This window comes from Staurois parvus, unplaced genomic scaffold, assembly GCF_062004578.1.
Source record: "Staurois parvus isolate SC_StPar_1 unplaced genomic scaffold, SC_StPar_1.0 ptg000636l, whole genome shotgun sequence".
NCBI classification, from domain to species: domain Eukaryota; kingdom Metazoa; phylum Chordata; class Amphibia; order Anura; family Ranidae; genus Staurois; species Staurois parvus.
The window spans coordinates 1408234-1420669 of NW_028318432.1; the positions used below are offsets into that span (position 1 = coordinate 1408234).

At 40.9% G+C, this 12436-nt stretch overlaps 1 protein-coding gene across 2 annotated transcripts in view; it reads left to right on the forward strand.

The window, feature by feature from the left end:
• The first annotated feature begins 288 nt into the window (after positions 1-288).
• Positions 289-12436, forward strand: part of SLC39A12 (solute carrier family 39 member 12) — a 68061-nt gene continuing 55913 nt past the window's right edge. Inside the window, exon 1 of one of the 2 annotated variants that reach the window (XM_089693715.1) lies at positions 289-744. In XM_089693715.1, the coding sequence (XP_089549841.1) occupies positions 481-744 (264 nt within the window). In that variant the 5' untranslated portion in view covers positions 289-480. The remainder of the gene's footprint in view (positions 745-12436) is intronic. The other variant, XM_089693716.1, reaches the window with a different exon arrangement.

Here is a 12436-nt window from a genome sequence, read left to right on the forward strand (position 1 = left end):
GGGCAGGATCAGCAGCTATTATTTTAATGGCAGCTGCAGATTAAAAAAAATAGATTAAAATATTTCACATTGTCTTGTTAAAGCTTTTGTAAGATTTTAAAGATTTTCCCATTTTCATTAAAGGGCATCTCTTCTATAATAGATACACTTATGTTGTTCTTCATAGCAGTAAAGTTTTTCTTTTTTATTTGACCAATAAAAAACCACCAGCAGCATTTCATGTGGCCCTGATAGTGTTGAGCCTGGCTGTTTCACGTTGAAAACTGTGCACAGACCCCTGTTGTCTAGAAGCAGCTTGTCACTGCAAATCAGCTTAGTGAACCAATTAATAAATTCCTTCAAAACACATTGCAGTCATTCTACTTAGCAGGCTTTTTCTGTTTTGTATTAACCTGTAAAGTCCTCGTACTGCTTTAGCCAGCCAGAGCTAATATACACATTGTGGATGTTTATTTTTGGTACCGCAAAAGAGAAAGTGTGATGTGGAATTGGAAGAAGCATCCTTTTTGGATAATAGCTTTTTTCTCAGCCTTTGGTGTAATCTTCATGAAAGAGCATGCTGAATCCCGCCATGAGGAAACCAACCAGACCCAAAGCCACAGACTGCTACAAACTCTTCACAGTTTTCTGCCTGGGAATGAAACTGAACTCCGCAGGAATAGCTCAAAAGAGGCTTTAACGTCGTTGTTGGAAAAGGTTGAATGCCCCGGTAATATAAATGGCAGACAACAAACTTGTAATCGGGTCAGTAAATGGATTTTGAAATTTATTTAATCATTATATATTTTTTCAGCATATAGCTTTTACATTTATGTTATTTATATTTGTAATGAGAATATATTTATAATGTATGTAACAGTGTCCAGTATTTATTATCTTGAATGCTTATATTACATTTATTTTTTTGAGAATTACTTTTTTGATTTTAATGTTTGTATTGAATACTTTTTTCTAGACATTTATTTATATTTATTCTAGGCCCTTCAACTTTTTAATAGTTTATTTGTAGGTTTGTTTGTTTTTTTTTGCTATGTTTTTATTTTGTAACATTCTGACCATATTATCAGGTATTTATTTTTTGTTTATTTATTTCCTTATATATATTATTAGTATATTTATATTTTTATCATAAACATTTACATAATTAAAGAAAGGGTTTTACTACGTAATATAGCATCTTAGCTGTGAAAAGTGAATTTTCACATTCTCAAAGACGTATTAAATATTTAACAAGCATAATTTATAATGATTATTTTTTTTAATTGCCGTAATGTTTTTGGCAATAGATGTATCTTTGATATGTTTAAATTAATAAATGTTTAATATACATTTTGTCTAATGCAAAAAAATAGATATTAACAAATAAAAGTGTTCAAACTTTGGTAAGAGTTTAGTTTAGACAAGTGCATTTGGCAGGACACAAGATTGGTATTCCAATGAGATTCTCCATGCTGCACCACAACTAATTGTGTCAGAATACGTGTTTTGAATTTTTTATCAGCAGGAAAGCTAAGTGTTGGCCTGGTTTTTGAAAAACTAAATAAGTACCAACTTGAAAAGGAGGTTGAAATATTTCTAGACAATCTGCAAAAATGCAGTAAGTGCTTTTTAAGCAAAAGCATTTAAAATGATCTTAATAACTTATGTGGCAGATTACAATAGCAATACTTACAGGGAATGGTTAGTGATATAGTAAATAGTTTATTTTTTTTATTATTAAAGCAAGGTATACATCTAATTAGAAACTTAGTTATAGCACAAAATACAGTATACTGTATATATAAGATCTCTCAATAAACACAAGGACAATTTCCAAAAAGTTGACAAAACTGAGGGTTATAGAACATTTGTTTAGCTTATTACATGAAAGTAAAGTTAATATTATAACACAAATTACAAAATCTTCAGTTTTGCTTAAATTAGTTGATGCAAAAATGAATACACCCCACAACAAAAACTATTCCATCTAGTATTTTGTATGACCTCCATGATTTGTAAGGACAGCACCAAGTCTTCTAGGCATGGAATGAACAAGTTGGTGACATATTGCAACATCGATCTTTTTCCACTCTTCAAGAACGACCTTTTTTAGAGCCTGGATGCTGGATGGAGAGTGATGCTCAACTTGTCTCTTCAGAATTCCCCATAGGTGTTCGATTGGGTTCAAATCAGGAGACATACTTGGCCACTGAATCACGTTCACCCTGTTCTTCTTCAGAAATGCAACAGTGGCCTTAGATGTGTATTTTGGATCATTGTCATGTTGGAAAAGTGCACGATGACCAAGGGCACAGAGTGATAGTAGCATATTCTCTTTCAATCTAGAGCAGTACATCTGTGAATTCATGATACCATCAATGAAATGCAGGTCTCCTACACCAACAGCACTCATGCAGCCCCATAGAAGGACACTGCCACCACCATGTTTCACTGTAGGCACCATGCATTTTTCTTTGTACTAATTGCCTTTGCGATGCCATACAATTTTGAAGCCATCAGTTCCAAAAACATTTATCTTGGTCTGATCAGTCCAGAGTACAGAATACCAGTAGTCTTCTTCTTTTTCAACATGGGCCCTGGCAAAATCTAGGCAGGCTTTTTTGTGCATGGGCTTCAGGAGGGGCTTCCTTCATGGATGACACCCATGCATGCCATTCCTCTGCAGTGCATGCAATATTGTGTTACGGGAAACAATCACCCCAGTTTGTCTTTCTACTTCTTTAGCTAACTGCAGTGAACTTGCATGGTGATTTTCTTCAATCATTCTCATCAGAAGCCGCTCCTGTCGAGGTGTTAACTGCCGTAGATGGCCTGGACGTCTCTATGAGATGGTTGCAGTTCCATCTTTGTTAAATTTTTGTATCACTTTTGCTACTGTAATTTGACTGATAAGTAAAGCTTTGCTGACCTTCTTGCAGCCTTCACCTTTATTGTGTAAAGAAAATATTTTCTTTCTTAGTCCTTGTGACATTCCTCATCCATGTGGTGCCATTGCTGACAACATGAATTGGGAAGGGGTTTTCTTTGTTAAGTAGCACCCTTTCATAATCAACTGCCTGCTGGACACCTGTTTAATGAATGATTAGACTCACCTGTAGTTGAATTCTTATTAATTAGGATTTTGTTGTCTAAAATTTAGCTTTGCTCCTAAGAATTTCATTGGAGTGTATTAATTTTTGCAACATTGGATTCTTACAATATACACATATAGGATAAATTTTTCAGTTACTGTCCCCTCATAACAAATAACATGGTAAGGATAAAGAAAGTAAGCTCTCTTTCTTTACCAATTTGCATAATATCAAGTTGGTTAAGAAAGGATAATGTGTCTGCAGAGGGAAAAAGGGCACAGTAGAAAAGTGTTTACGTATCGCCCTAAATCAACGGCACCCAGAGTTTTCACCTCCAGAGAATTCTTACCAACTACATAGGCACTCCTGTAGTGTGCACACACCCCAACTCTAAGAGTGATTGCACACTGTTTAGATAATTTAAAATATAGATCGGCTGAACCCATACTGGATCACTTGGACCAGCGTTATGGCTTACAGTATGCAGGGCCTGTGCCAACTTTCTTTGGGTCTGTATAGATGGGCAAATGCTGCTTGCTTTCAGGTGCATTTTAACTGCATTTAAGAGAATTTTGACATGTTTCTGGAATCATTAATAATTCATTGGCAGGTGCATTTTACCTGTAATTTACCTCCTTCTGACCTACAGTTGACCTCTTTCTAAGTTGCCTCAACCTGATTTGAACTACTTTTACATTTTGACTTGCATTGAAAAAGCTGCAGTTTTGGCATACACAAAATTCTCATATTGTCATATAGCTCAAATTGTCAGCTTAACGGGGTGTGGTCTGACAATGGCGGAATGTAGACGCTCTTCCCAGAACTCTGCACGGACTGGGACAGATAACCTGCTAGTAAAGCCTCACCGCCCAGCCGTTTTCTCATGCAGGGGGACCGGAAGCCTCAGCAGACCACCGAGAACACACTTTCTTTGCCAGCTCCCTGCATCTTCTCCAGCAGCCTCCTCTAAGATGGCAGCACCACGGCCCAGCTCCACTGGCTCAGTCTCAGTCAAAAAACACCCACAATCTGTGGTCACCTCCTCAAACACCCGCCCAGTCTCCTCAATTTTATCACCGGCTCTCCCTCAAGAGAACTCTCAAATGAACTCTGGTCAGACTGGGGGACAGCCACATGGTGGGAAATATTAGAGACCTCATAGCGGACTTCCCAACCAAGCAAGATCTGCAGGCTATGGCCACCTCTATTGTTAATGCTTTCTCCCATGAACTACATGACTTCCACCAACAGGTTGATACAGTGGAGGAAAGGGTGACAGACTTGGAATGTTCTGCTACCGCCACATACACCAGACTGACCGCCATAGAGGCCGACCAGCAGACCTTCAGCTGCCATCTTATTGATGTGCACCTTCGCCTAGACGATGGAGAGAAATGCAATCATTGGAACAATTTCCGGCTTAGGGGAATCCCAGAGGCCACCAGTGGGGTGAACCTACATGCTACCATGACAGCTATCCTCAACCAATTACTGGGGAAGCCCCTCACAGTGGAATTGTAACTTGATCAGGTGCATCGCGTCTTGGATCCCCGTTTGCCCCCTTCACCTCAGTCGATATCCACCTCTCTACCCCCATCGCGAGATGTCCTTTGTAGGGTCCACTTCTATACGGTGAAAGAGGCAATTCTATGGCAAGCCTGTACCGTGGGTCCCATAGACTTTGACGGTGCCATGATAAGTGTATACCCAGATATTTCCAGGCAGACCCGGTCCATGCGGGGGATGCTTCAGCCCCTGTTGGAGGTGATACCGGAGGCAGACGCGACATACCGTTGGGGCCATTCCTTCCATCTCGCAGTACGCAAGCAGGGCACCGAATTCTTCCTGCACTCTGCAGATCAACTGTCGGCACTGTTCGATTTCCTGGGCAAGCCAGCGGTGGAGGTGCCTAACTAGCTGGACTTTCTAATGCATCCAGACACACCAATTGCTTCTTTGCCACGGCCCCAGAGGATCCGAAGACCTCGCTCCAGAGCCTCCAGCTGTGAGACCATCAGACAGAGGCCTCCCAGGCCTCTCCCTGCCTCATCGGAGGACAAACCGGCCTTGCTGCTGATTTGAACCTTGGACTTGACCTCAGGGGCGGGGGGGGATTTCTCCTCCCATTTCCTGGAATTATTGCTGACCTTGAAGCACTGCTCGTTCTGATGAGTCAGACCCCAACACCCAGGTTGGGGCTCAAGACTTATGACTCTCTCTGCTGTAAATGGTGTCTTGTGGAATATATTTACCTCCCTTTGCCGAGCCCCATTCCTGGCTTGAAGGGGATAGTTGAATTCCTACTCAGGAATGTCAGTACACTCGTCCAGGGACCCAGTATTTGACTTCCTGCTGTAGTATTTGACTTCCTGCTGTAGACATCTCCCATCCCTTCATACTCCCCTTTACCCCTTTCCTTCTTTTTTCTTCCCTCTTCTTTTTCTGGTCTCACTTTTCCCAGACTTTCCCGCTTTTTTCCTTTTTCCTATTCCTCCCCCTTCTATATCTGTTTTCCTTTTTCTTTTCTCTCCCTCTAGGGGTTTCTCCAACCTTTTTTTTCTGCAGTCTTTCTCTCTCACCCTCGGATAAGTCTATGGACACCTGGTAGTGTGGAGGCGTCCTCCCATTTTGCCATGGGCCTGTTAAAGATTACTACTCTCAACCCTAGGGGTCTGAACATCCTAGAGAAGCGCTCATGGCTTCTGGCTGATCTCTAGAAAAGTAAGACTCAGGTCACTCTTTTATAGGAAACACATTTCATGGTTTTTTCGTTTTATATTGTTGAATATTTATAATTGTATTTTTGCAATTTTTCCTACTGAGCACTATTGTGTTGGCATGGCTAGCATTATATAGCACGAGAGTATTGCACATGTGTTAGATTTGATTTATAGCGCTTCACTATATATTTTGATTCTGTTGACAATCCTCTAGTAGTGTGGGAAGAGCACAAACTGGTAATTCTGGGCATTTTTATCCGTATCGGGGCACACCTCAAAAGGGAACGTTCCCGTGAGATCGACAACCTCCTGACTGAATTGCGCAGACTTAAATGATCTCATAAAGCAATGTAGCACATGCCACCTACCAAGAACTCTCAAGAGTCCGGGAGGACCTGTGGTCCCTCCTCTACCATAAAACAAAGCAAAAACTGGCATGGGCCCATAGTTCTATGTTTGAATTTTCTAATAAGCCAGGTACCCTGTTGACTCAGGCTTTTCGAGGCCCATGGGCTAAAACCTATATTCCACACATACAAGCCTCTGGACAGAAGCTGACCACCTCCACCGAGATGACTGCCGAATTCTATAGACTCTATCACAATCTTTACAACCTAGGCCTCTCCCCTTGGCTGCTTCTCCGCCGTGAAGGATGCCAACAATTCAAACTTATATTTCGGTCTCGGGCATGCCTTCTCTCCCTCCGGAGGTTTGTGCAGAGCTGCAAGAGCCAATCACGGTAGAGGAACTCGGAGTGGCGCTGGCTCAGTTTAAACCTAAAAAGTCCCCCGGTCCTGATGGCCTGACTCCTGCCTACTATAGGACCTTTTTCGATGTTCTCTCTTCCCACTTAGTCCCTGCATTAAATTCCATCATTCAGGGACAACCCATGCCACGAGATGCTCTTCGGGCCTTTATCTCGTTAATACCAAAGGAAGGCAAGGACTCCTCCAGGTGTTGAAATTATCAGCCAATAGCCCTATTAAACTCTGACTTGAAATTATTTGCCAGGATCCTGGCAGAGAAGGCATTTGATGGGGTCATCTGGCCGTTCATCCAAGCCACTTTGCAACATATTGGGTTGTGGCCTGCTATGCTATCTTGGATTTCCTCCCTCTATTCTGCCCATCTGCCGCCATTAAGATGAACAAAACCAGGTCTTATTTCTTTGAGATCTCCAACGGTACTCAACAGGGTTGTCCGCTCTCCCCTCTGATTTTTTTACTTTAATTGGAACCTTTCCTCTGCACAATCAGAGTGTGGTGGCCTTTGCGGATGACTTGGTATTCTTGACTGACCCTCTGACATACTTGCCGACCCTGCTACACCCTTTCTGTGTGTTCAGGACCCTTTCGTACTTTCAGATCAATCTATCTAAATCATCGGTCCTTAATATTTCAGTACCTCAGAATGTGGTGAGCCATCTTCACCCTCTGTTCCCTTTCCATTGGGCCACTGACTCCATTCGTTATCTTTGTGTCAATATTACCCCTGACCCAGGCACTCTTTATCTGGCCAATTTTGAACCGTTAATACAGCGTACATGCACAGACTTGCTGCGATGGCATTCACTCACCCTCACGTGATTTGGGCACTGTAATGCGCTCAAAATGACTTTACTTCCTAGGATCCTCTACCTTTTGCAGGCTCTCCCCATTCGCATTCCGCCGTTGTTCTTCAAAAGGGTCCATTCTCTTTTTAGGGAATTCATCTTGTCACATCAGAAGCCTCGTCTTCAACTCCAGCTTCTTCACCTCCCCAAGCGGGGTGAACTAAGCCTTCCAGATGTCTGAGCCTATTACTGAGCAGTTCATTTTACGAGGTTGGTGGATTGGCATTGCCATGCAGAGGTGAAACATTGGGTGGTGATGGAGTTGGAGGACTCCTGGGGCACCATCAGAAGCTGGCCATAGATTTTGGCGCAGGTGTCTAGGGATCTGGCGGACCATCACACGCTTGGTGGCATGTTGTTAGTCTCCCAGGAGACCTTTCATAACTCCCACCTCTCCCCATTGCCATCCCCAATGATCCCCATTTTAGGGAATCCAGAGTTTCAACCGGGATTAGATAACTTTCAATTTCAACGTTTGGCTTCCACCGGACTTCTCCATCTCTGGGATTTCTTGGCACCCGATGGCAATCTTGCCCCCTCTGCCCTGACAGCTGCTGCCGACCCACCATTAGATTTTTGGCACAATCTACAACTTCGGCATTTTCTTCGTCAATGTTCTCATTCCCCGGCTGTTCAGTGGAGCTGGAAAATATATGTAATAAGTGGGCGCCTATCCGTCATTGTCTCTCCATTCTTTTCCCTGCCCTGGTTAGTCCACAGGACAACTTTACTCCCGCCTTTCTCTCTAACCGGGAATCCGACCTGGAGGTCCATTTTATAGACACACAGAAGGAGAAAATTCTCCGCTTTGCACAGAAATCTTCCATTGCCTCTAAGGTCCAGGAAACTAGCTATAAAATTCTGACCAGGTGGTACAGGGTCCCCATGACCCTAGACCGTATTTTTCCCCAGATTTCGGACCTCTGCTGGAGATGCAGTTCTGACCTGGGTACAATCCTGCATGTCTTCTGGGCTTGCCCCAAGACTAAAACTTTTTGGGAGATAGTGACTAGCACCATAAGGGATTTGACGGGTGTCGACATGGCAAACGACCTAGCGGATTATTTGTTGCACCTTACTGATCGCCTATTAAAAAATATAAGGTCTCATTGAAAATGCAACTGCTCAACGCGGCAAAAGCCTGCATTCCTTTGATTTTCCAAAGTTAATGAGCTAAGAGATATGGAAGACCTTACAGCCTCTTTATATGACTGGGGAGAGATTTTCCGAGACACCTGGAGACTGTGGCAATACTTTGTATATACCGACAATCAAAAATATAAATTTACCACAAAATATAAGGCGGGGTAACCTAGTAATGAGCTCAAAGAACGCACCTTATATTGGTGTGGGTATAAACCAAATAATTATAAATAGCAAAAAGAGTTTTAGTTGCAAGATGCAAACTACCAAAGTAGGTAATAAACACCCAAGCAGTATAAATCATATGTAAAATCACATATTTTTATTAATCCCATTTTGGGAAAAAAGAGAAATATCTGTAGATGGTGACACATATAATCACTGAACACATATTAAAAACAATGAAAAGATAAGCAATCAGGATTGCAACATTAATATATTTCAGTGGTAATCACTATAGGCTGGTTTAAGGTTATATGAGGCGCTGAAACATTTCATAAGAAACTGTATTTGACTATGTAAATCCTAGCCCTGTATAATAAGCATAATATCTATACATGTAGACTGATACAAAAATGCAACTAGTATGGCTAGGCATATATCATGATATGTAAATACTTACGATGTGTGGAAGCATCAAAAATAAGATGCAGGTAGAAAAAATATCCAGTAGTGGGATGCGATGGAATAAACTCATGGAATTATAAAGTGTTGAAATTAATTCATACTGTCCCATGTTCTTTTGGTAGATGAGTGATGAATGCCCAACACAGTCCCCATCAGGGTAATGATCAGACCTCATATTGTAAATTGCATAGTATGCAGTGTTCCCGTTGGATCAGAAGGCATGTCGAGTGGCACAGCATCTGAGACTGCTCTCACCAGTTTGTGATATCAACCACATGGGACGTTGCTTCCGGGTGTGATGACGTCAGTACGTTAACTTGACGCGTTTCGTCCGCCAATCAGTGCAGACTTCTTCAGAATAGGGAGGAGACAGTGAGAGCTGCTTAAATACCCTATTAATTAATTGGGAATATTATACAGCGCCCCCTAGTGACTTAAAGTCATCATAGCTTGTTAAAGAAAATTAAAATTACAGTATGACAGTAATAATAAATAATTCACCCTGCTGGCAAAGTATTTTAATATGGCAATCAATCAGAATTAATTGATCTCAGTTCAAGAAGACCTTAAAATTAAGTTCAATATTTAAGCCTTTTGGAACCAATGTTTCAAGAGTGTATATCCATATATTTCTCTTTCTGTAATAGTAGTTTATCAAAATATCCCTTCTTGGGGAGATATTGAGAGCAACAATTCCTTTTACCTTCAGATCATCAATCCGTCCATTATGGACTTCCTTAAAATGCTGGGCTAGGGGATTTTCCCTTCCATTATCTTTGGGTTTTTGTTTGGATCTAATATCCCTAAGGTGTTCACCTATACAAATTCTTAACTGTCGTTTAGTTTTCCTTACATAGAGCTTTTTACATGGACCTTCAATCATATAGATAACCATGGAGCTAGAACAGTTAATAAAATTTCAAATATTGTAAAGTTTAGTTCTACCAGAATTTGAAAAGTTCTTAGTTTTATCCACATGGGAGCATATTTGACAATGTCCACAGGGATACATACCAGTCATTGTGGGCTGTCCAGTTAACCAGTTATTTACTATAGGTTTATATTCTGATCTTACTAATATATAATTTAGATTGGAGGCTCTACATGCCACTACATGGGGTTTCTTTCCCACTATATTGGCTATAATTGAGTTGGCTGTAAGGATATGCCAGTGTTTTTGTATTGTACTCTTTACCTCTTGCCATTGCAGTCCAAATTTAGTGATGAACCGAATAGGTCCCATGAATTTCAGAGCCTGTTCTTGAACCTTTGTATCAAGTAATGTCTCCCTTTGAGCTTGCGATGCTTTTCCCTTTGCTTTCATAAGAGTTTTATGGGGATACCCCATATCTCTGAAACTCTTATACATGAAGGTAGCTTCATGTTGGAATTGTGTTGTATTTGTACAGTTTCTCCTAATTCGGTGAAATTGTCCTACAGGAATACCTTGTTTTAGAGTTTTTGGATGATGACTCGTGGCATGCAATAAAGTATTTGCTGCTGTTTCCTTCCTGAAAGGTTTTGTAATCAATTGGTCTTGTTCTTTTGTTATCATTAAGTCAAGGAAAACACTGTTTGGGTGTTTATTACCTCCTATGGTAGTTTGTATCTTGCAACTACAACTCTTTTTGCTATTTGTATATACCGACCCCTATCTTCAGGAAACCCCTTGGCCTGGCCGAGAGGCCCCTTTTTGACTTGGTGTGGGCCCCGGGTGGGAGAGACGTTTTACTTTTTACTTTGTTTTGTGTTCTTCTACCCAACTGGTTCTCATTTTGACTCTCTGCTCTGCTCCTACTGTCCCTTCTGCGGATTTTTGACTGTGATCTTTTTTTTCTTGCTCCCAACCCCTTCTCCCCGCTTTCTCTCCCCCCCTCCACACACCTTCCCTTTTCTTACCCTTTTCTCCCTATTTACTACTCCAATTTGTTCCCCCTTCCCATTTTAGTTCTACTCAATGGTTCCCTACTTTATAGGGTGATATATACCGGATGCTCCTTTCCTGATTCTCTGAGCAGGGTCCCCCCCTCTTTTGGTGACCAGGCCATTTTTCTAGCTTTGTATATAGTCATGTTCGCTTGGTCCCTGTTCTCAGGTGCTTCCTGGTAGGCTGTCTGGAGACACATATACTGACCTATTATGTAGTTGTCTGTACCTGTTTGTAACATAATGCTGACAGTTTACTCTTGCACATCCTTACTTTGATCCATTTATGACATTTGTCTTTACCTTTTTGTATTGTGTAATCCCTGGCTTTATAAGCAACTACATAAAAAAAAGAATTAAAAAAAAAATTGTCAGCTTGACTTTTTTATGTGTTTATACTGTGTTATCTATACTATGTTTATTCTGCAAGCAGGGCAGACATTATTGACTTGTGTAATTCAGCTTCAGCATACTTAAACAGTTTCATATTCTCTGTAATTGACTTTGATCTACCAAGTGCAAGGAGCTACATTCTTGTGTTCAATAAGGGTGGTAATGTGCTAAAATGTTTTATATGTACATGACATCCTCTACTATAGAGGTAATTGGAGGTTCCATTTCGCATCAGAAAATAACATTACTAGTGACTTCAAGGTGCAGATCTTATGATGCATATTCATGCCTTTATGTTTAAGAATTTATAGATTATGGGCATCTTGTTTCACTACTGCATAATTTTTTTTAATTTTGGATATAGTGATATAAAGTTAAAGTATACTAAAGGCAAAAAGTTCTTTTTAAGTCTTCAATAGAGTGGAGAGGGATTAGAACACTGGTCAGGTTCTTATTGCTGTCTGTTCCCCATCAAGGAAATTCAACTAAATTTTGGGTTGTCACCAGAACTGGAAAAGAGCGGAAATCTTCCAGTGGGAACACTAGTTTTGGTGACGCTGGTGAAAACCAAGGATTTCCTCACTTTGGATGGTTTTCCTCTCACTTACTGATTTGGCTATTAGACAGAGGTTTAAGGAAATCTCCCCAATGGATCACAGATGGCAAAAAAACTGACAGGCATTATAAAAGTTATTTAATTGATTATATTGCCTGAAACATGTGAATAGGGGATCGTCTGATCAGTCACAGGATTGCCTCCCCCCTTCACAGATCATGTTAGAGGCAGTGAAATCAGTAAAAGAACCCTTCTCAATGGAGGAGAGCTCAGAAGGGAGCGTGCTGATATGAACAGGAAACTACATGCTGCCAGCTTTAATTGCCGGTAACTATTTCTTAATTGTTAACATGATGGAATTGCTCTCTTGTTTAAATTAGCAAAAAAA